The sequence below is a fragment of the Leptosomus discolor genome, chromosome Z (genome assembly GCF_034619465.1).
Source record: "Leptosomus discolor isolate bLepDis1 chromosome Z, bLepDis1.hap2, whole genome shotgun sequence".
Classification (NCBI taxonomy): domain Eukaryota; kingdom Metazoa; phylum Chordata; class Aves; order Leptosomiformes; family Leptosomidae; genus Leptosomus; species Leptosomus discolor.
Window position 1 is genome coordinate 67,368,952 of NC_141419.1, and position 25,516 is coordinate 67,394,467.

Sequence of the window (25,516 nt, forward strand, 5' to 3'; positions counted from 1 at the left end):
AAAAATGTGACTTCAAGAAACATTGCAACACACTCACAGCAGCATGTCTGGTACCATGGTCAGGTGATTTGGGGGTAGGGAAAAAGATTTAGAATAAAATTTTTTAAAATCCACCCCAGATCAGTAAGATAATAGGCTGAAAATCCTTAAGTTAAGTGCTGCTTTGCCCTTATTTTCCTTTCAACTTACCCACTCCATGTTCTAAACCTCCTATTCATCTTGGCCTAATGGTACCGCAATACTCAACGTTTCCAGGGATCCTTTCAAAATACCCTCCCAGATCTAAGGCACAAACTGATGACATCTGACAGCTTCTCTTTCCTCTTTCTTAAGATAAAGAAAAATGGTATTTTATGTCAAAAATCACAAATTATGGTGTATTTCTCAAATATCTATTTCCATCTATGGCCCAAATTCAAAGGAGATGGTGTGATTTTTATCAGTCAACAAGGAAAATAAGACACTGTGCACAAATACTCACTGTAATGTTATCCAAGAGTTTGGCCATGTGCTTGATAATTTCACCATGGTGTGCTGGCTGGGTTTGCAGCAGTTTCTTAATGACAACAACACTTTCAGCAACTACAATTTCTGTTTAAGACAAAACAAATTATTAATTTTAAAAGCATTTATGCAAAATAAAAAGCCTTAAATAACTAGTTGTAAAAGTCATTATCAGCTTTCAAAATATGCTTTGCAGAACTGAATTCCATTTATTTAGTAACAAAGATGTAAACTACTCTACTAAGTAATGTAAGTTCAGCTTCCAGAATCAAGTTATAAGCAGCAAAAACAAGGCAGAGAAATGTTCTAAATGTAAAAATGTCATCCTATTACATAATTTTTTTTGAATTGCCTTTCAGTGAAGCTGCACTTTGTACTTTTCCTTTTCAAACTGAGGAACACCATGAAAAAGCATCTGTTTTTCATTGAAATTATGCATATTCATAAACAACTTGCTATCTGAATCAAAAATACAAACACTTGTTTACTTCTCAAAGAAATATACTATGTTAAAAGTAAAATCCCACTCATAAACAAAAGAAATATCTAAATATTGCCCTTGCACTTTTTCACATTCTAAACAGTCTCTCTCAAGTCTGCAACCTAATCTCTAGTACGTTGAAATGAAGCTTCTAAATAGCAAGCTGTTGTAAGATTTATGCCAAAGTCATACACTGGAATGCTTAACTACTATAACAAGTAACGTTCCCAGTCTGATCAACTTGTATGTAATGTACAATTTTTGAAGCTGGAAAAAACCCAGTGGTGTGGAGGTAAGCTCATGCTGTAAGGAAAGTCAAACACGGCCAAAGCCAAAATGAAAACAAAGACTACTGTAAGAGTTCAACATAGTTCTAATTTTCATTTATACTACAAAAAGGGAGTAACTATTTCTTCTAAACTATCCATGTTTAAAACAAAGAAAAAGCCTAACTACCATTCCTTGAACATCACAGAGCTATTCCTACATTTCAAGAGTTAATCTGACAATGGACCATTCATTCAATCAAGCAAGCTGAAGTTTCAAAAGAACAGTATGGGGAAGAGATCTCTAGATTTTTTATAATCTTCCTTTTTTTAGAAAGCAAAGTTCTTTATGCAGAAAGGCTTTTCAAAAGCTCTGAGTATGCATCAGTATGCCATAAGCCTCTGAAATATTTAAATTTTAGCTTGCAGCTTTTTGTGTCATCCTTTATTTGACATGACATCTCAGTCATTCTTCTACACTAATTTCTTGAAGAAAGGTTAATGAGTCTACATCCCATACCTCTAGGTCTTTCACAATCGTACACATCAATTTAATTTAGATTGTGTTTTGCCAGATACTAAAACAAGAAGACAATTCTCAAACTTTTAAAATTACAATCTGGAATATTTACAGTGGGGACATTGTAATGACAACCTTCATCATTGAGTGTTTTGTGATACTACTTAACAAGGAGAATGATTAAGCAAAATAAAACTGAACCCAAAAAACTGAGTGGACATGAAGTCATTCTTAAAAACACTTGTTGACAATGTAGAACTGATCATGGTAAAATGAAGTGCAGTAGATGAAGTGTCACCATAGGAACTATTTTAATACAATCTGTGGGAGTAAATTTGAAGAACTGAACCAGAATTGTAAGCAAGTAAACTACTATGGTTCCTTTTACATGAGTCTAGATACCAAAAAAAGAAAGTAAAAACAAACCAAAATGATTTTATATTAGAATAAGGACTGACGAAGTCCAGAAAAAAAAGAGGCTCTTTAAGGCTTGTTTTGTGCACATGAAGAAGCCCTAAAACAAGCATGAAATAAAAGACACACATTTAGGTTCAAAGACAAAAGAAACAAACCCAAAACCAAAAAGGGGAGATAAAGCTCACATTCTGAATGAGCAATATGAAAATTTAAATATGTAACTCTGCTAGAATTATGAAAGAAAAAGTGCATACAAGGCAATGACAAATGAACGCAAGAATTTCAAAACAGAGTGTAAACTATATCTAAAAGTAAATAACAAATAAATCTAAAAAGCAAATCAAATTCTTAAAATGGAAGACTAAATATGACAGAAAATCTGATCAGGAGTGTCTTTACCAACAAAGGATTCCACAAGAGGTAACAGCAACTTCAACTTTCACAAGTCATTGTAAAAATCTTAGTATAATGTTCACTGCTAGTTTTCTTCAAACACATTTTGAAGCAATATGGAAACAACTGTTCTGAGCAGGATAATGACTGAAGACCCTTGAGCATGACAACTTTCCAGAAACTTAAAATATATTCAGTCATACAATCTTTCGTTTTGCCAAATAATGATGTAGTAACAATGTAGCAGAGAGTAACTTGTGGGGACTGAATTACAGACTTTTTCATAATTGAGAATTTGGCCACATTATAACAGAAACTCAGAAAAAGACCTTAGCAAGGAGCGTATTACCAAAAAATATTCAAAAGCACATTTGGAAATACTACATTTGCTACCATTGATGTTAAGTCAAATTTTCTTCCACTTACATTAAGTGTACACTTGAAGAAACTAAAACACACAACTGAAGACTAATTTGTCCACTACCTGCCTAATAAGGGAAAATTTATCCAATCTATCCAATCTAGAATTTGCATCTATTTCTAAAAGCAGCAAAACTGCATCAACTGTTTCTGGGAGGAATAGGCCAATTGAATCCCATAGCAAGGCTGTATGAGTGATTAAGTGCACCCTCAACAAATTTGCTGATGACACCAAGCTGAGTGGTGCAGTTGACACACCCAAGAGATGGGATGCCATCCAGAGTGACCTGGACAAGTCAAGAAGTGAGCTCATGTGAACCTCATGAGGTTCAGCAAGACCAAGTGCAAGGTCCTGCACCAGGGTTGGGGCAATCCCCAGTATCAATACATACTGGGGGATGAAGGGATCGAGAGCAGCCCTGCTGAGAACAACTTGGGGGTGTTGGTGGATGAAAAGCTGGACATGAGCCAGCAGTGTGCGCTCACAGCCCAGAAAGCCAACCATATCCTGGGCTGCATCAAAAGAAGCGTGGCCAGAAGGTCAAGGGAGTTGATTCTCCCCTTCTACTCCACTCTGCTGAGACCCCACCTGCAGTGCTGTCCAGCTCTGAAGTCCTCAGCACAGGAAAGATATGGACAGCGAGTCCAGAGGAGGGCCACAAAATGGTCAGAGGTGGAACACCTCTCTTGTGGGAATAACCTGAGAGAGCTGGCGTTCAGCCAGGAGAAGAGAAGGCTCCAGGGAGACCTTATTGTAGCCTTTCAGTACTTAAAGGGGGCTTACAAGAAAGACAGGGATGGGTTTTTAGTACAATCTGTAGCAACAGGAAAAGGGGTAACGGCTTTAAACTAAAAGAGGGCAGATTCAGACTAGACACAAGGAAGAAATTTTTTACAATGAGGAGGGTGGAACACATTTGCCCAGAGAGGTGGTAGATACCCCATCCCTGGAAACATTCAAGGTCAGGCTGGACGAGGCTCTGAGCAACCTGATCTAGCTAAAGACGTCCCTGCTCACTGCAGGGGGGTTGGAGTAGGTGACCTTGAAAGGTCCCTTCCAACCCAAACTATTCTATGATTATTTGGGTTATTAGAAGATTGTGCAAATAGCTAAAAGTAAAGTTACAAGTCAATAATTAGAGCTAAGTATCCAGACAAACAGTAAGATTCAGCTTTTCAAAGCTGCCTGATATCTAAGCTTTCACCTGGTTAATTTTTACACCCTTACAACATAAATAACAGAACTCTGAAACCACATTAATACATATAAACTGAATGCTACAAGGAGTTGGTTTTCTTTTCCGTCATTCTAACAGTAATTCGAACAGATAGGTAGTAGTTACCTGACATATTAACAGTTCAAGTGATTTTATAACTTGCCTGTTCAAATTTGTATAGATTGGTAGGAAAAAAATTGTTTTCGCTATACTTCCTACAACTGTGTTTACATTCTCTATTATCCATAACCTGCAACTTTCAACAGAAAATGAAAGTCACCCATCTGAGGAAAACCTCCACGATCTGTTGTATATGCAGTACAGACAGACAAAAGAGACTTCCTATAATCCCATCTGTCTCTTATATCTAAAACCATTTTTATGTCATAGTGGGGCGAGCAGTCAGTTAAAATTATCAAGGCAATTGCTTAAAGGAAATGCATCAGTCAAATGCCAAATGTCACACTGAAAAGCCAAAATAACTTTTCTTTTTGTACTTCCTTCAGCAGACAAGCAAGGAAAATAATCTCAGCCCTTAACATGGCTTCCAGAAACAAGGCTCTGGGGAAGTCAAGAACTGCTCCTGACATTTTCTTTGCGTATTTATGAGTGCTTTGTCTGAAGCAAAATGTCCCCTACTCAGGGAAGCTGGGGGCTATGCTAAAAAACCCCATTTGAATCACAGAAGCACATACAGAAACTAGAAATTTCAACAATAAGACACTCAAAGAGCTCTGTAAAGAGTTATCCCAGCTGGACCTCACTGACTCCTGAAGAGACCATTTTGTGTTATGACACTCTGCCTCTCAGCACCCAAGTTCCTGAATGACTAATGGCACAGCTCCTGTGCCAGATACAGCCAAAATATCTTGGCTTTTGGGTTGTATATATAGTAAAGGCCTTTCCAGAAGAGAAGCATAGAATTAGAAGGCAGTTTTGCCACAAGCTTGTTCTTCAGGATTCTATTTTGATTTGGCAGAGTTAATTTGGTCACTTCTCATCTGCACTCAAATAAACTCCCCATAACAAGAAAACAGTGCAAAGAAAGCAGAACCACCTCTGCTTTCAGGGACCTCAGAACCTGCTGGACATCCTAGCCTGGGTTTCACACTATGCAAAGGCAGCAGAATGGCTTCCAGGCTTCCAAGAACCATGGAAGTAGCACAGCAAACAGACTGCTTGCGTACTTTAAGGGTGAAATTTGGAGGAAGGTAAGATTAACCAAGACTCTTAAATTTATTCTCCTACACATGTTAAATACCTTTTTTTCTCCCTTGCCATGCCCAAAACTCTTCTTATGTTCAGTAAGCTGTGACTATCGGTAATTTCCTGCCACCTGAGGAAAGGTACCATGTAAATTATGCCATTCTATTCACTCCTTGAAAGAAGGAATAAAGACACTGCAGCTATGGTAAAGCAATTTGCCAGCTGCCAGGTTTAAAAGATCCTCAATATATCCTTTGCAGTCTTTCAGAACAGTAAGCACAAGAAGATAATTTTATTTGCTAGACAACTGCTTGGAAACAGCCAAGAAAACTAATCTTGTTGAGACAGACCTTTGTATACATGCACATGCATATGCGTGTGTGTGTATATACATATATGGAATTACTTTGAAGAAAATATTAAATTGAGAAGCTATGATAAAAGAAAAAAAGCTGTTTCCTCTTATCGTGATTCCTTCTTAGCAAAAAGAAAAACAAAGCAAGAACATGGAAAGAAGGGTTATTAAGTAACAAACTCAGTATTCTGAAGTGATAGTTTCATTATTTTATTTAAGACAGGAAAAAAATGGGCATTTGAACACGCTGAAAGGAGTCTACTGATCTAGCAGAAGACTGGTAATAGAATTAACAATCTACTAACAACAGAATTAATTGAACAAGCTTTGAAGCTTGTAGTTTTTATATGGTCATTGCTGAATGTAATATAAAAAGGTGCACTGTGCAGACATGGCCTTGTAACACAACATGGGAAGATATTTTAAACAGTCGATGACCAGAAAAGCATAAAGGGACATAAGGTCTGGAGCACTAGAAAATTAAAACATATATTAAAACTACCAAGCTATACACTGAGGCCTCTCAGGAACTTCTGATACAAGAAGAACTGGAAGAGAAGGAGGACTCATAGTTCATAAACTAAGTAAGAGAAAGCTTTGAGTGTATCCTTGGGTCACAGGATGACTATGTGCTGCCGAAGTGATGTCCCTAATAAAGGCTTTCTTGGGATTGCCATGAAAAATATATCCAGTAGACATGGAGTTAATGCTGCTTTTCAAAGCTTAGAGTAGATCTCACTTGTATTCTCTGAACAATTCTAATTACTCCAGGCCACCCCAAAACCACTCTTTTCCTCCTTCCTGACACTGTTATGTTTAACTACATCTTACTATGTTTAACTACATCTTTCTTAACTCTATTTCCAATATTTAACCATATTCATGTAGACTGTACATTATATAATACTCTTCCAATTCTCTTACTGACTTCTGCACAATATTCATTGGTAACTGCTACGAATATACAAAATCATGTATTGATTTACAGTGCTGCTATATCTTATTTGACTTTATCTGCTCCTTGTTGTGTTCCTTAGTAACTTGCAGCTCCGTTTCACTATATAAAAATAACAGAAGGGTAGATTACAGAATCAAGCCAAATTTGGGGCCGTTTATCCTAGAGCTATTTAATATGTTTTTTCAGTTAGGCATTGAGACACTAAAAAAAAAAAAAAATTCCAAGCTTTCAGCACCCTCTACAGGCTAACCGTTTTGATGCAACCAAACATGTAACGGTAAAACTATTGTCATCTATGATAATCACAACAGCACGCTTAAATAATTATGTCATTTTGAGAAAAAACAGGTAAACATGTAATTTCAGGCCACAAGGAATTATTTTCACTAATAAAAGAGAAAACAAGTATCCAGTGATTATGAGAGCCATTTGAAGTGCTTCAAACAAGAAGAAGCACCAGAAGCACTATTTTTATCCAGTCATGTCATCTAAATTCTTACAAAAGTCAATTCCCACATACTTTTTAACACGATCTGCTCTGTGTGGTTCTCATTAAGAAAAGGTTTCATGCCATCAGCTACTTAGAAAACAAACAGAACACTTATCTTACCATCCCTGTTGGACAGCAAACATACGAGGCCGTTAAGGCATGTGTCAGTCACTTCGGTGATGTTAGTTGCGCATCTGCCTATAGCCTGAATTGTAGCTGCAGCAAACTGTTTATCTTGGCTTTTCACGTAAGTCTAAGGAAACAGGATTTTCATGAGTCAATATACGTCTTGTCAATCAAAGACTTACGATCATCCTCATAAGACAGACATACTGTATAATAAATTCAATCTAGAAAGCTACAAGTTATACTTTTTTCACTTCATTGTCATGTTTAGAAGACATTTTCTTGCCAACTTTGAACACCCATGGCTATGCAAACCTCTGATTTCAAGAAAGCTTGGGCAGGGGGCAATTATCCAAAAATAGCAATTAGTTTCTGTGCCAGGTGGAGGAGTTGATGAGCTCTCTCTTCAGAGGGGTTTCAGTTCATTTAACCAGGAGCATCTGTGAAACTGTGAATAACCTACCTGCCTGAGAACCCGTACCTTTCAGAGAAATCCAGCCAGAGAACTGAAGCAATGAAAACAGATGTCATAAGCAAAGAGGAAAGAAAGAAGGACAGACACTGTTTCACAATATAGGCAGAACATCTTGCTGATACATATTCAGATATTGGAGACAATAATATTTCATCAAATGACTTACAGAAATGAGGTTTGGCAACAAACGCCAACGGCCAAATATTCCTAAAATTGAGACTCTATCATCTAGTGACTTACACTGTCAATCAAGATGGTAGAATTTGTTTTAAAGAATTTGGAATGAGTTTTTCTCATCACTTTTTTTGTTTTGGTAGCTGGAAGGAGAGGGAGAAACAAAACATTGAAACTCCCTTCCACATATAAAAAGCTCCATTATCCATTATGATATGAGACAGTTTCACTTCCATTCCAAGAACATTTTATCCTGGAAAAGACTTGAACTTGAAAAATTTAAGACAAAGCACCTAGATGAAACAACGAGTAATTGCAATTGGCCAACAGAGAGCATTTCATATAAGAAGAATACATTTTTGCACAAACCTGAAATTCTCGAAGCAGAGTTGATATGTTGGCTTCATTTGCTAAATTTGTCAAGATTTCAAGCTACAAGAAAAAAACCCAGATATTTTACCAAAAGCTAAAATAAAACATTATAAACAGCACCACATATACATTATACTTTTATTGTATATGAATAAAAGATAATACTACTAAAAATACCACTTATAAGTCACTAGATTTCAATATAAACTGCTAGCAGCAATGCACTCAGGAGGAATATTCTACTTGCAAGTACACACGAGGTTTTCAAAGCCAGGACTCTAGGGTTCAGTGATGCATTTTCTATAAGCTATAGCTTTAGTGTTGCACTGCATATCAAATGGGCTCGAAATACTTCTGGCAGCATGTTTTCCAAAGTTATACAACAGCTCTTTGCATGTAAGAACCATGCGACACTGTTACGAAGAAACAGCGGAAATCACAGCTGCAGCTAGGGAGAAATAAAGCGTCTGTTATATTCAGATGAACTGCAATAAAAGAACTTTAAACTCAGGAGAGAAACAGTTGCATCTACAAGACTCCTCAGATCTTAAGCAACATCAATAGCATCAGACCCTGAAAGGCCTTGTCTTTGTTCCTGGTGAACAAGAGGATGGCATAAAACACTCGGCATATATTGTTAAGATGCTATGCTTCCAGGTTGTTTTAACTTTGAAGAAGAAAGAATTCCAATACAATCTGAACAAAGCAAACTGAAGAAAAAGACAACTCTCTCTCTGTAAAGGGAAGTCATGCCTCAGAAATCTGTTCTTATTTTTTGAGTTGGAGGCACACAGGCAAGGACATTCCATTGATACAGTCCACCTGTACCTCAGAAACAATTTGATAAGACCTGTCACCAAAGGCTCTTAAAGATATGTATCTAGCATAGCATACAAAGCAAGTGGATAAATGAAAGAGAGGAATAGGAGGGGAAAAAAGAGACTGTTTTACAGTACAGGAAGCCTATCAATGGAATCCCACAACTATCTTCATTAGTCTTTTGCTTTTCAACATATTCATATACGAACTATCAAAGTAATGAGAAAAGAGGTGACAAAGTTTTCAGCTGATACTACATAGTTTTCAGAGAAATGAAAGCAAAGGCTGACTAAGAAAAGTTGCATAAAATGTTAAAACATTAAGTGACTGGTTGATAAAATGGCAAAAAAAATTCAACACATAAATGTAACGTAATGTTCATGATTGAGGAAAAAACTTTACAGAAAATTATAGGCTCTGAGCTGATTACTACTAATAATAACTGAGAACTTGTGGTTAAAATAGATAACAATATGAAAATACAAGCTAAATGCTAAGCAGAGATGAAAAAAGCAAACTTGATGTTGGGAAAAAAAATAAGAACAAAACAGAAATCTAACCAGTGCAGCAGATGAATTCCTACATCTTAAATACTGCCATAGGTTTCATCTTCCTATCTTAAAGCAGACAGGATGGAATGACGGGGGTAGAGGGTGGAGAAAAGCACAAGATTTTCTTATGTATGTAACAGTGTAGGTTGTCCTAAATTTTTCAGCCACCAAGAAAGAACCGAGACAACGAAAGGAAAACCCACGATTTATACTCCTCTACCTCTTCACCATTGTATTATCAATCAATATGGGAATTTAAATATATCAACTTTCAATTGTTTCAGGAGTGAGTTTTCCTGGATAACACTAAGTCTTACTAGTATTCCTGAGAGTCTTCGTAATCATTAACCGTAGGAAAGGTCTTTTTGCCTCCAACTGCCTCAAATTTACTTAATTTAATTTCAGACTATTAAAAATATGTTAGGTTTGGCATAGCCATTTTGGACTGCACCACTCTGCACATGTAATGAGGGTGCACCATGGAGGTAAAATGAAAATAAGGAAAAAAAGAATGTTTCTTTAAGAAGCCTGTACATTCCACTCCTAAACACAAGTGCCTATGACAATCTAAAGAAGAGAAAAGGCAGATAATAGTAGATGATTTTTTAGCTATTGTTTTGTCAAGGATTTCATGTCTGTTAAAGACTAAGAATAGAGAAAACAAGACGACAGCCTAAAACATGCATTGAGACGTGGCCTTGAGGAAAGCCTAAAGTACTTCTCACGTTGAATGCTGACTTCAAAGGGAATTTAGGACCCTTAACACTGTCCTATTTCATTCAGGGAAACAGACTTAAACTGGTTTTAAGCTAATAGTATCAAAGACTGTGTGATTTCATTTCTTTTAATTTCAGAAGATTCTTCCTCCCATGAAAACAGTCAAACTCTAAATGTTTGAATGGCTGGTTAGATAAAAATAGTAATACTCTGTATCACTGAAAGGTACCAAAAGCTGTAGTGGAAAACATAGCCCATCTGCTATCTACAACATGGTAACAAGAGAACTTTCAGGAAGTCTGACAAGCCTGAAGGACACTTGTAGACTTAACTAAAAGCCACAACTCTACACTTCCTAGTGAAAAAAAAAAGAACAGCACAAAATGATGTGTCATACCACTGCAAGAAAATTTTACCTTCCTGTTGCAAACAGATTTGTCCAGCAGTATACAGACAAAATCACTCTTAAACTTACCTTCAGTGTTTTGATCATTGTTGGATCAGTTGATCTAACATAGAAACTCTTCAGATAAGGTTCAAACATGCCCTGAAAAGCAGAACATACGTAAGTAGCTCACCTGTGTCTCATATAAAATGTGATTTAGAAAATTCTAAATAGGGCGTACCTTTCTCTGAATTGACATAGTGGCAATATTTTGCAGAACAATATACTGCACTTCCCTAGAATTTGAAAAGAAAAACAAGAGTTATTCTGCAAAATTACAGACACATGGAATAATGCAACATGGTAAAGAAAGTCCTATTCTATTTGAACCCCAAGTTAGTTATACATTTGACTTGGCACAGACGTAGGAGAAAACTTATTGTTATTACTACAAGTAAGTTCATCATCTGCTTCGGAAGAAGATACATGATGAAAGCAGGCTCTCATTTTCAGAAACTTCAATATGCAAAAAAATCACAGACACCAGTTCAATGGTGCGATGCTTCTCGTAAGCTTTGTATCTTTGTTTAAAACAAAAATATGTTTAAAACATCATCATTCTGGCATCTGCAGAAAGAGCTCACAGAAACCTTACATTTTGCCCACCATCTTGAAACTTCAATATTTGATGATGACATAGATGAGAACAAAAACACATGGGCTTCATCTGTAGTGCGGAAATGACTGCGTTAGTTATAAGAACAGATAATCCTTGCAAAACTAGCAAGAATTGATATGACTTCTTTGGTCTTAAAAAAATTTACTAATAATTCTCAAAAGGGCCAGGGTCTCCTGGGACTTAAAGAGTACACACTGACAGGCATATGCATCAATCGAAAAGCAGCACTTTAACATAATAGACTTTGTCAAGATACAGACAACAGAACTATGTAATACTCTAAACTCAAAAACATTAAACATGTTTGGAGGACACTCTTATCATTAACGTATTAGTTTAAAAGCCTCAGCAGGAGTGAGCAAAAAGATATCTGGGTACTAGTCTAAAGTTTTTAAACTACAGAGTTTCCGCCACCAATTGCTTAAAAACTAAGTAATAAATTATATGCAATTTTTCTCAACCATGACTACTCAAATTCTTTCATGATGCAAATCACATCCTAATAGAGAAATCATCATATCCATTATCTCCTCTTATTCAACACTGTCTAATAGCCCTTTGGTAATTACAGCTGTTGCTTACAAAGAAAAGTAATAATAGAGAAGTAGTTAATATCTTTTAAACCTATTTTTATGCAATTCTTACATAGGTACATGGAAATAGTCAGCTGCACATGATGAAACAAGCCTGAAAATTGCTATGAAATGCTCTTCCAGGCACTCTCGCCCTAACTAGATTATAGCATATTTGACATTAATTTAAAGGCCATAGGCACATAACTTCAAGGGCAAACAGCAAAAGCTTATTTCAAAGTGGCTCTAATAGTAAAAGTGTTTCAAACAGACTGGTAACAGAGAATAGACAAGCCATTATCAGAAGACTAGAGCCATTTTAGGCACTAGTTAAGGTACAGGAAAGATGTGACTTCGCTTCTGATGAAATTTGAGTATAAATGAGCAATAGACAACATGCAAAAATAATCCTTTCTACCTGTGACCATGAGTGGAGTTCTATATGTTACCTGTACATAAGTCAAACTGCTTTAGCCATTTTACTTATCTTTGTATAAAGAGAATGGGAAGCATACTGTACTATAAAACCAAACAGAACAATAACAGTGATTCATTTTTATCTGAAATAAAAGCATGAATACGCTACCAAAAGTTCACTAACTTTTAAATGACAGAGACATTAGCCACAGGTGAGCTGCAGAAGTTTACAGAGAAAGAGCTCTACGGTGACTGGGCTTACAAAAGTTAAAGCCCATCTAAGACAAGTAATCCTGTCAGACACAAATAAATTATTTTTTTAAAAGCTTTTTGCCTGTTTGATGTGACCAACCTTAAAAAATAAGTCATTTTTACAGTGAAGTTCTAGCCAATAATACCATGTTTAGTTAGAAAGTTATTCTGAAAACACCTCCTATCACTCCTTCAAGGCTTTTCATACAGATACATGGAAGTTCAAAACCTAAAGACTGAAAGGAAAAAAAACCCACTTTTATGTAGAAAATATTGGCATAATATGCCAAAACTATCAGTCACAAAAAAAAAAAAACTACTATCAATCTTACGAAACATGTGGCCAGTGAGACCTTTCATAGAAAACTAGGCAAGGTCACATTGAAGATGACAGTCAAAATGACACACCCTGAATGAAAGATAAACTTGTTCTTCGAAAACAATCTAAGGCAACACAGGGGATTCAGCAGCATCAATTGGTATATTAACAAATGTTTCTTAGTTTCTCTGTCAACAAGAAGTCTTCAATGTAAAATGCAAGAAAAGAAAATACACATCTGAAGACTTCTTTAGTGCCTAGCAAGACAGTAAGGAACTTCAATATAATTAAATTTCCAATGACTTCCAGTAATTAAAAAAAAATCAAGAAACGAAGCAAACTAGTTAGTACTGCCTCTATTTGTATGCTAACTATGCAGCCACAGTTCTTCTCAGAATGAAAGTCATAATTAAGAATTAAACACTTACAGTACTGAATGATCATTGGACATGATACTGAAAATGATGGAATTACTTTTAATGATCCTCATTGGTTGAGTAAAAATAACATTACAGGACAATTTTACAACGAAACCCTAATAGTGCAATAGTTACATTCTTACAACTATGGCTAAACAAGTACATATGAAAATCTCCCACAAAAAAGTAGACTAGCAACGTAAAGTATGGATTTGACCTACCTATTACTACGCAGTAAACGTACCAATGACTTGGAAACAATACCAGCTTCGGATTTTGGTGCCAAATGCCAGTAAAGCTGTGCAACTGCCATTACCACCTCAAAGAAGAACATTCAGAACAGCATGTTAACTTCAAATAGTCATACATATCTATCACATCTGCTTCACACCTGCAGAACTACCAACTCCTCTTTAGAAAGCAAAGTGCATACCCATATTCTTCAAACTCAACAAAGCAGGTTGGGGAAAAAATCAGAAGAAAGGTATTTTTATTTCTAAAATCAAAGCTAATTAAGTACCTCTCATTCCTCCCAGAATTTATTGTATACTATAATATGTAGAAAGATAGAGGAAGAGGGACAAAGACAGAAAAAAAGTAAGTAATTCAAATTCTAAATGTACTGATATCATCCTTAGTAAGTCAGTATTGCTAACATCAGCTGTACAAATTAACGAGGAAATACCATTTAAAACTTATGCAAATTTTGTGCTTTTACTTTTAGCAAATACAGGTTTAATATTACCTATTATTTAGTTTCCACTTAAAATATTTCATTCCATTGTTCTATTATTTATAAAATGACAGCTGTCTTAACTGGCAACTTCTACTCTCAAATCCAACAGAAACTTAGAACTACAGGGCTGTATACCAACCTCCTGGCTAGTAGAAAGCAAAAGACTGAGATATAAGCAACTTAAAACCTGTACTTTTTTTTTGTTTCTTTTCAAGTTTTTTCATAAGTAAAAGACAAATAGTGAACTTCATGCTAATAGTTCCCTGCAATATTGTAATGGTCAACTTTCTGTTCAAAACGAAACAAATCATAGAAAGACGACTCCAAGTAAAGCCACTATTAGGACACTTGACTTGGTATCTTCAAACTTAGTACCAATGAAACAAAAAAATATTATTAAATAATAGGAAGTGATTAAAACCATCTGAAAATAGGAAATAAGTGGAAGATTTTAAGCAATATATTGCAGGGATTTTTTTATTTCTGACAAAAATCTAAGGTCAAGGAGAATGCAATTAATTTAATTTCTGGTAAATTCTGTGAATGGTGCAAAAATTGGTGTAATAGCAATTCAAAGAAGCATGATTTCACTTGAACCGCCCTTAAACATCTCAGTTAACTTTGATATCAGAAAGTTAAAGATCATAAATGTGAGAATCAACACCATATTTAACAGATATAAAGAAATGATTTATGAAATGTGGAAGATAAGCAACTGAACCTGTTCTCAGTGCAGTGCAACGGCAAACATATCTAACACACTTTTTCTTGCGTGAGACGAGGAAATATTGCATAGATACTGAACACTGACTTTAGCAAAAGGCCATGCTCTAACAGAATTATAAGCATTATTAATGTAAAATTGTATTCAATTTGTTTCTAGTCTGCTGGCAGATCATAAGTGGTTATGAAAAGAGTTAGACAGAATCTAGAAATATGTTCCAGGGGAGAAACAAAAACCTGATCTGTTCAGCTTACCAAGAACAAGTTTGGAGGCAACTTAACCTGGTACAGTAATTGTTTTTACAATGATATGAATATTCATTACCACTGGAAGTCTTTTCCTGAAGACATCTAGTTTTGATTAACAGGACAAACTGAGGTTAGAAATAAAGTTCTGTGATCTAAGTATGTGCAATGATTCACCACCAGCATGGCCTTTTCTGGTTCTAAAAATTTACCTGCATCTTAAAATGTCATGAAAATATTGCAGAGCATGCTCTACTCATGATGTCTTATCTATCCTGGGACCCTGCCTAGGCATCAACACTAAGAATCTGGCTTTGATTGACAAAGAATTTAGGTGTACAATTGTCTGCTTTTAAAATGTGAGACTCAAAGGAAAGCACAACTTAATGAATCAATAACAATCATGATTTTCTTTGAGAACCTGTACCACCCAAACTGACAGTTTGTGCCATCCTAGTTGCTGAGAACTTTAGCATTAAAAGCTAGCTATAGTATAGTCATCACATACCACAGATGCTGGATTCAAACGTTCTTGTATTTTCTCTAATATTTTGTGTGTCCTTAATAGTTGGAGTATATATCACATTCGGTTCAGGTGTTCTATTTAGAAGCTAAGATAATTTCAAAAAACAAAGAACCACCATACTTCTGTAAGTTTAATTAGAGAGTATTATCACCACTTTTCAGAGGTGTAGATTTTACTTTTCAATCTTTAAAATTTTCTGGAAGCATAGATACTTAGCAGTTTAACATTTTAATCAAAAAGACATTTGTCATACAGCAGCATTTCGGCTTTGAAGCAAAGGCTTTGTATTTCGTAACAGCAGTCTGTGATCTGGGTCCATAGTGTAGATGTTTTTCACTTTCTGATCCTTTTCTTTCTGTTCTTCATCAGATTCATAGAAATTATTTTCACTATATTCTTCCACCACCTCATCTTCCTACCAAAAGACAAAATGACAAAAACATACACAGATTATTTGAATCAACAGGTTTTATTCATTAAGGAAGTAACATACAATTTTATGCAAGATTTACACACTTTTCTAAAAATAGCTATCAGCTCTTCTGCCCCATCTTTGTGGCAGTCACCCTTCTAAACTAAAAACTAGGGATGCTAAACCAAAAGTACTGGTAACCAAATTCCTCCCCTTGTCTACAGGACAGGCAACGTGAAAGCAAAATTTCTGATCCCAGTGCATCTCAACCTTGAGCTGAACAAGCTTCCTCTAACAGAAAGAAAATAAATCAGTCTTCATCGATTCAGTCTTTGGTATCCCTGCCTTGACTGCTAACAGGCACGCACATCAGTACTACCGAACTCAACAGGAATACAAAGTCACAAATTGTATTTAACTCATTAACCACTGGTGTAAAGAAACAGCTTGAACTCTCACATTTCTGACTTTTTAAAGAACTGTTGGTTAGAAACATTGTTGGAGCAGAGTTCCAAATATTTATAAAGCAACTTATGCCTCAAATGAAAACATTTCTAATTCAAATCCTGTTAGAGTCTTTATATTGAATCACTTTCTTCATATCCCCATAGAAGAAGTATTAATGTGGTTTTTTCTTGTAGTCATGTATTTTATTGCAACCTTAACTATTCCTCTTCTCTCAAATCTGTTGAGATGTGGTATGAAATAATTATGTTCCAGACAAAGGATGATGATGACACACAGGGAAATAGGTTTAATAAACAGAAATTCATTAAAACCATTAAAATAGGTTTAATAAACGGAAATTCAATAACATTTAATAATTAAAAAATTAAAATGTCAAATTAATCCGAATTTGTAGTCACAGGGACCTTAGTAAGACAAAGAGAATACGTAATACTGCAAGATTTGCGCATTACCACAAAAAGGAAAGGAAAGTATTACATAAAAGACCCAGGAGATTGAAAGACAAAACCCTGCAGACTTCTTGGTGTGCAGGAATGGTTGTTTCAAATTCTATTAACCACCCCAGACATGAAGAACAGTTACCAGGAAATGCAAAAACGTTCAATCACTTACTTGCCACCACTTAAGCCTCAACCTGAGCTGCTGACTAAACTCACTGCCCAAAAAAGACAACATTCTGCTCCCTGTCCCTGTCTTCCAGCTCAGGGGGCTGAGTATGCTGAGAACAACTGGTCTTACCATTAAAGACTGAGGCAAAGAAGGCATTAAGTACCTCAGGCTTTTCCTCATCCTTGGTCACTAAGTTTCCCCCTTGAATCCAAGAAAGGATGGAGATTCTCCTTAGCCCTCTTTTTGCTGCTAATGTATTTATAAAAACTTTTGTCTTTTACAGCAACAGCTAGATTAAGTTCTAGTTAGGCCTTGCCCCTCCCTAATTCTCTCTCTGCATAATGTCATCACATCCTTGTAGGCCTCCTGGATTGCCTGCCTCTTCTTCCAAAGGTGATAAACTCTCTTTTTGCCCGAGTTCTAGCCAAAGCTCTCTGTTCAGCCAGGCTGGGCTTCCTCCCCACCAGCTTGTCTTTCAGCACATGGGGACAGCCTGCTCCTGCACCTTTAACACTTCCTTCTTGAAGAATGTCCAGCCTTCCTGGACTCCTTTGCCCTTCAGGACTGTGTCCCAAAGGATTGTCAACCAGACTCCTAAACAGGGCAAAGTCTGCCCTCTGGAAGTCCAGGGTAGCAGTTCTGCTGACCACCCCTCCTTACTTCCCCCAGAATGAAAATCTTTATTATTTCATGCTCATTGTGCCCAAGATGGCCTCCAACCATCACGTCACCCGCAAGTCCCTCTCTATTCACAAGCAACAGGTCCAGCAGGGCGCCTTCCCTCACTGGCTCACTCACCAGCTGTGTCAGGAAGTTATCTTCCACACACTCCAGGAACCTCCTGGATTGTTTCCTCTCTGCTGTATTGTATTTCCAGCAGCCGTCTTGTAAGTTGAAGATCCTCATGAGAACAAGGGTAGTGATTGTGAGACTTCTACCAGCTGCTTATAGAATATTTCATCTGCCTCTTCAGACTTTTTCTTAACTCTGCATTTACCTGAGTAACCAGGTAAATGTAACAGTAACCCTGTTTTGGCACGCACCAAGCTACTTTTATAATTTCTATCACAGACTAGCCTTATTTCTTGATAGCACAGAGTACCAAATATTCTGTTTAGTAGTTTGGGGCCTAGGCAGAAAATCTGAAACTGAACCCTTCAAGCTGACTGAAGCACGATAAATTACAGTGAAGAATTCAGACCATCAAGCTAAAACCTCATCTTAAAGACCTAGCTGAATTGTTGCTCTGTCCCCAGATGAACTTTGTCGGGCAAGTATTGAAGCTTGTACGAAAGGAAGAGCCTGGGGACAACTATTATTTCTCTTCTGAATTGGCATCGAGTTAGCTTCAAGGTGGCAAACAAAACCGAAGCCTCATGGTATCGTAACAAAGGGGGAAAGCCTTGTGCAGAGCTCTAAGCAAGAGGCTCCATGCTCAGCAACTGAGCTAATGGTGTCCAGGATAAGAACAGCAACGAGAACAGCATACCCTTTATACCAGGTCTACATCTTGGGCTCCAACAAGCAAAGAAAGTATGAATTTGGCATACTGAAGAAAACAGCACTGCTAACACTCTCTAATATTTTCATAGCCAGCACAGCACTGAAAATAAGACTCTTGCCTATGGGAGATCAAAGTCTTCCTGGTTTTAAAGTTGAATCAAAAACTGCCAGCTTCCACAGATAGTGTCTTGCACATTTGTTCTCCAATCAATCCTCAGTATCCATATTGCATGTACACTAAGCTGTGGGAGACGCTTCTTCACACGTCCTTAAAGAAATACCAGATATTTGTGGCACTCAAATTTTACTTTCCCAGATTTCTAATTAGAGCTCAAATTGATGGTAATTAATTGGAAGCTCTATTGGAAAAAGACCCAAAACTCTGATCCTTTCTGATAAGGGATAGACAGCATTAGAGTTCAGAGAGTAGATTCAAATGTTCCCATGTTTTCTCTTGTCCTTTCAATCACTTTAGATGCAGCATCACAGTTGATTAAAGAATAATCATGCCATTAAAAGTTTGTTGTTATTTTGTTTGTTTGTTTTCTAAAAGTTTGTTTTATTTTCACCAGGATCAGTAAAGTGATCTCACTGTGTGGTCACAGGATCACTAGAACTGCTGAATTTTCAAAAGCAGCAGGTGGTAAAGAGAGAAGGACAGAACAGAGGCATTCCCTTTCAGTGGCAGTCTTTAGTTAAACTGCATTAAATACACCTAACAGTTTGTAGTAGCACATGATTTAATTGTGCAGGTTAATAGATTTCCTGTATTGCAAAATCACTAAAAAGTTCAGAACACTGGGAGAGTGAAGTGATTAAAAACTGAGAGAGACCACTAGCATTCCAGGCTAAGAATTGCAAATGGACTCTGTGCATTCCCCATCTTCTGTGATTTACTCAATACAGTAGAGAAGTGAGTATTTTAGTGTGAAAGAACATGTGTAATTCTTTTTTACATTATTCCAGACACACAGTTTAGGGAATCTCCATAAAGTATTAACAGTATTAAATGAAGAAACTGCAGATAAGTTTCACTAGCCTGTTTTTAAAGTCACTAAGTAAACGAGCTAACATTTAACTGAGAACTTGCTTGAAATTACATTTAATATGGCATTAAAGTTGAGAATGTGCCCTCCACTTAGGGTAAAGCACATTACGTGAATGCTACAATTACCTCCAAACAGAGCTTCACACATCCACAAACTCAAGAGTTAAAGTACAACTTCACCAAAATCCAAAGCATGAATACATACTATTTGCCCACTCTACCAGCCTTAACTCCATCTTGTATTAAAAAGTGATTCAAGTATTTGTATTCCTCAGTTAGGTATAACTGATTTTAAAGCAACAGACTTCAGTTTCTCTCCTCAGATTCATAAGGCAATAGTGTCACAGTGTTTTTGATTCCTGCAGCAGAATCTCTGGCAGATAAGATTTTAGCTATCTTCCAAAGCCCTTGCTAATACTTCTAAGAACTGCTCTCAAAAGAGTTTTGGATAAGCTAAGTTTTGAAGGCAAGAAGAGTTCTGGGATATTCATTACTAAGTGAATTTGACTGCAATAGCAAAACCACCTTAGCCAACAAGGATCAGCAATCGACTTGCTGTATCACGAACGGCATTCTTGAAAAAGGGCAATGGTAGAAAATGTATAGAATATTTTCCCACTTAAAGAATATATGAGGTATCCAAGACAGATCTGAAATTTTGATGTTGTGTGTGAAGATGCCTGCCTAAATCCCTCCAAATGCTTCACAGACGGGTTTCAGAACACTAGAACAGACCTATCTTTAGTCTATCACAGCAAACCAAAGATTATTCTCAAGACTGCCCAAAAAGCCAAGGAGACGAGCTGTGACAAGTTTCTGACAGAAAAGCAGACTGCAACCAATCACACGTGTTAATATGGCACATGTGTTAATAATCACATGCTGGCAGAAGTATCCATCCTCTCCACAACAGGAAGTCCTTGAATAAGATACAAGTATGTCAGTATAGGTAAAGCTTGACACGAAGAATTGCTAGTGGTCTAAAAAAAGGCACATGGTAAAAATATGAGATGTGAAACTGTAAGTGACAACCTGCAGCCTGGCTGGAGAAAGGCCTTAGAAGGCACAAAGCTAAGTTTGCCACAGAGATCATCAGGTACTAACTGAATGAGAGCAATTTTATAACTTTTGTCTTATTAAGCCAAAGGGAGTTGAAGAGTCAAAGAATACAGGGACCAGATCAACCACTTCATAAATAACTGCTTCCTTTCAAGTACTAACCAACCATCAAAGTAGACTCAGTCTTTCTTGGGTAGGCTGCCATTATAACCAGTGTGATAGACTTGTGCTACTGTAAATGGACTAACAGGATCTAGTAATGATCTGATGAAGTGCTCTGATGGCCATGTGAAAGTCGGGGAGTATTTCAAGTGCCTAAGTATAAGTATCTAGTGCCATTTTATACTCCCTCAAGCATGAGAAATATTCGTATAGGTCTGGCAGATCCTGAAGGCATGGAGCCTACAGGAGATCCATATCAACTGAAGACTAGGCAGGCATCTTGTGACACCTGAACAACACCAGACCTTCAGGTAAACGAATCTACCCCAGTTTCTCTAAAGGTTAAAATCTTCAGATACTTCCCCTTCAATAGGACAAAAGTAACAAAGAAAATCAAACTCTTTTTCTTTTTAAAAATAGCTACCGAATCTTTTGTTACATTGAAAGAAAACAAGTTTCTAGCACATAACTAACTCCTGCTGATGCTCTTGTGTGCATAGTCATTGGAAAGGAATGGGCTGGGGATTACAAGACAGGTGTGAAACAAATAGAATCACAGCACCAGGATGTTACAGTCACGGTTACAAACTGTAGCTATTCCTGAATGGACAGAAAGAAGGCGGTGACTTTGCTGTCACCAGACCAGAACAGTGTGTTCTGTGTGGTCTCAGACACGATGCATTTACAGCTTTCAGGGACAAAGTTAACTAAAAATGAATGAGAATTTCAGAAACTTAATTTCTCCCTTCTACCACATATAGAATATAAAAAGATTCTGGTAATGAAGTAGTGGTCTGGGATATGACCTGTACTCTACCAGGAAAGAATTTATAAGGAGGCTTCCAGCAGAAATGTGCAGTCATAGGATCAGAAGGCACATGGCCATTACTCCCTTCTAAATTAAGTCAAAATAGACTAAATAATTCTGTACAAAAGTCAGCAAATATAGAATGCAATGAGTAAGTAGTGTGATATATAAATAGTAATTTAGAACCTATATTATTTAGATAAAATATTCATTCAAAATTATCACACTACCAAACATCGCATTCTATGACTCCACCAGGGGCCAGACCTGTTGCTCCTACACAAATCAAAAACTACACACGCATTTTCAGTCAAGTGAACCACAATGGACTGAAGAACCAATAAAGGTCAAAAGAGCGTAATGATATTACTCTGATATGTTTGAATATTATAATTTTTACTTCAATTATAACCACAGTCTATTCATTACCATTGGGATAAAGAGGTGAGAAAGAAAACCTGAGGTTTTGGTTGAATTTTTAGAATTATGCAGATCTGAAGCCACTGAAACAGACTTGGACTGCTTCAGAGAACAATTTTTCAGATTACAACTCTATTCAACTGAGTCTGCTAGCATTATACTGAAAATGCAATACAGTTATTTAAAAGATATTATATAATTCCAATAAATCATAATGGAAACTGGAGTTTAGTTTCACGTTTCAGATAAAAGCTATCATGTTCTGGTCAAATGAGATTTCATGGTTCCTTGCACACAATTATATTCATGGATTTTTAAAGTTTATTTATCTAAAGAGATAAACATGCTTTCAGCTAATAGAAACTGAAGTGAGTATTAATGGAAATGGTAGTTGTGACAAACTGAAGAAATATTTGGGTCACACTGTGAATTATATTTTCTGATTCTAACCCTCACTATAACCTCCACATTGGGCTAACACTCACATGATATTGAAAACCAATCTATTTTTCAAATGCAAACATCTGCCAGGAAATGATACAACCTGAGTAAGGGTTTACAATGTGACTGCCATTGAAATTTCTTACCAGACTTTCTACAACTCAATGGCCAATGCACTCTCAACCATCTATTAATACAAAATGCCAAGAGACAATAGAAAGAGGCAGGTTGAGAATCCATGACCTAAAAATGGAGGAAAAGAATGGGATAAGAAGTTTTCAAAGAAAATTCCTCCCTTCTTTTCTGCCTTCACTGTGGTCATAGAAGTAGACACTCTCTTGTTTTCAGGGTACTGACCAAACCCAGGGCATATTCACACAAGGTATCATGCTCAGGAATAATTGTTTTCACACAGACTTCATCTCACTAGGACACAGAAGTTCTGAGGTGTTTCTGAGCTCAATTAATCCCTTGGCTAAAAAAGCTTTAGATTTTCCTTTATCACCAGGTCGTATCAAAGAGGTTCAACAGTTGAGGGGAGCGAGGAGTACAACTTCTAGAGTCGTATTCCATAAAGGCTCAAGATTGCAGCAATGGTCTCATGGTCTAAAGGTCAGCTGCACAGTTCCATGACTTAAATAAATCACTTGGAGTTTTGTATCATCCAACCCAGGTGACCTCATAACAATAACATATTACTAGTAATAAAGGACTGCATCAGTATGTGATAATAGTTCAAAGCTGCAAGAAATAAGATTTAAATTAGGTGAGGTTATCAACAGTATCTATTCTTTGGCTTTAAAACATTAGGCTTTAATCTCAGTTCAGTTCCAACAAACAAGAAAGCCATTGCACAAAATCCTCCATTCTTGGTACTCTTAGCAGTTTACTGACTATGACATTGTAACATCCCTGTAACAGCTATCCTAGTGCAACTTTGAGACATTATTCTGTAAACAGATTTTTCTTCCAAGTCAGCTTACCTTGTGGTATCAATAGCGTCTGGAGTTGCATGTTTCATAGGCACAAAAACATTTTCACATTTCTTTAGAAAAGCTGTATTTTAATGTGGCTAAGGAACCCATAATAAAATTCTATTTGTTCGGGGAGATTTTATACACAATTCAAAAAAACTTTCTATATAAAAAGCTTCCAATTTGTAAATATAGCGAGCTTGATATCCAAGCTACACAAAGGTATTAAGACCCCTACTCAAGCTTGAGAATCAGACTGCAGCAGGTGAAATTTACTTTAAGGCATTTTCAGTCACAACATTGTTCTTAGCTTAACTTCCGGCATATACAAAAGTTACACGATAAACAATAAATAAATTAAGCTTTACTTGTAGTTTACTACATCTTTTCCTCTTATATACATATTCTAAGACTATATCCCTGTATATTCTCATTTACACAATACCCTCTATAATCCCAGTGTGGATGTACATGTTTGTTTAATTCTTTAAAAATCCCAATGATTTTCCCATATAGTATGAGTATGTAAACTCATCAATTACATGCAAGACTCTTCAAAAACTCTTCAAACGAGCCTTATAGTGGCTTTTAAAAACTCGCTTAACCAATAACATAGTTTTGAATACAAACTCAATGTAGTGGGTCTGTCCAAGATAGAGACCTCATCATGCTGTGCTTTGTAGTGGTAGCTAGAAAGGGGTTGGTAACACACCACTGTTTTGGCTACTGCTGAGCAGGGCTCACCCAGCATCAAGGCTTTCTCTCCAACATTTCCCCAGTAGGCTGGGGGTGGACAAAATCTTGGGAGGGGATATAGCCAGGACAGTTGACCCAAACTGACCAAAGGGATATTCCATACCATATGATGTCAACTCAACAATATAAACTAGGGGAAAAGAAGAGGAAGTGGGGGGCATTCATTTTTATGTTCGTCATCTGGAGCAACTGCTATGCGTACCGAAGCCCAACTTCTCAGACAGTGGCTGGACATCAGCTGCTGATGGGAAGTAGGGAATAAATCTTTTATTTTCCTTTGCTTCCGCACGTGGCTTTTGCTTTATTAAACTGTCCTTATCGTGACCTACGTGCCTGTTGTTATATTCTCTCTCCCCTGTCCACCTGAAGGCTGGGAGGGAATGATAGAGTGGCTTTGGCAGGCACCTGGCACCCAGCCAGGGTCAACCCACCACACTCAAAAATGTAATGAATTAAAAGACTTAATGAAAAACTATTAAAAAAAATCCAAAATGTTGTTGAGAAAGTCTGTCTCATGTAAGTTTTATACTGCAGCTCTGAGACAAGAGCATCACACAGGAGGAAGTATGGGTTTGAGGACCACTGAACATCAAATTTTTCCCAATATATCACAATTACAGGAACATCTGTGCTTAGTAACTTCATACCGAACTAATGTGAAAACTCAAGAAGTGTTCAAAAGCTCATTCTCATTTCTATAAGAAGCAGCTACTAAGTCTAGGAATGCTGTCCAAAAACAGGGGCTAAGAGTTAAATATGCTGCAGTAATTAACATCTTTCTGCAACAACCCCAAATTCCCAATTATTGTTGTAACGAAGCCCTATGATATTTGCAGCCGGAATTAGAACAATCAATTATGATTTCTAGATCACTTTCATTTACCCAAAACAGTTCCACTCTCCTCAAAATGGAAGTGAGGCATAAAATAGCATTCTCTTATCACAAAAACACCTTCGTTTCAATAGTGTGTAGAAAAGGTACAGTAATGTGAGTGCAAAGACAGACACATTTGCAAAGCAAAGAACAGAAAAAGTGTTTAGAACATAAGAGAGGAAGAAGAGAAAGTACAAGGAACAATAAGAAGGAATAAAAGAAACCTTGCAAAAATAAAATGGAGAAG

At 36.7% G+C, this 25,516-nt stretch overlaps 1 protein-coding gene across 4 annotated transcripts in view; it reads right to left on the minus strand.

The window, feature by feature from the left end:
* AP3B1 (adaptor related protein complex 3 subunit beta 1) overlaps positions 1-25,516 on the minus strand; it is a 169,082-nt gene that overhangs the window by 89,671 nt on the left and 53,895 nt on the right. For 2 of the 4 annotated variants that reach the window (XM_086480372.1, XM_086480369.1), the window contains exons 8-14: positions 15,989-16,150; positions 13,726-13,823; positions 11,088-11,142; positions 10,937-11,008; positions 8,372-8,434; positions 7,348-7,480; positions 482-591 (exon numbers count right to left, since the gene is read on the minus strand). In XM_086480372.1, coding sequence (XP_086336498.1) covers positions 482-591; positions 7,348-7,480; positions 8,372-8,434; positions 10,937-11,008; positions 11,088-11,142; positions 13,726-13,823; positions 15,989-16,150 — 693 coding nt within the window. The remainder of the gene's footprint in view (positions 1-481; positions 592-7,347; positions 7,481-8,371; positions 8,435-10,936; positions 11,009-11,087; positions 11,143-13,725; positions 13,824-15,988; positions 16,151-25,516) is intronic. The other 2 variants (XM_086480370.1, XM_086480371.1) reach the window with 1 other exon arrangement.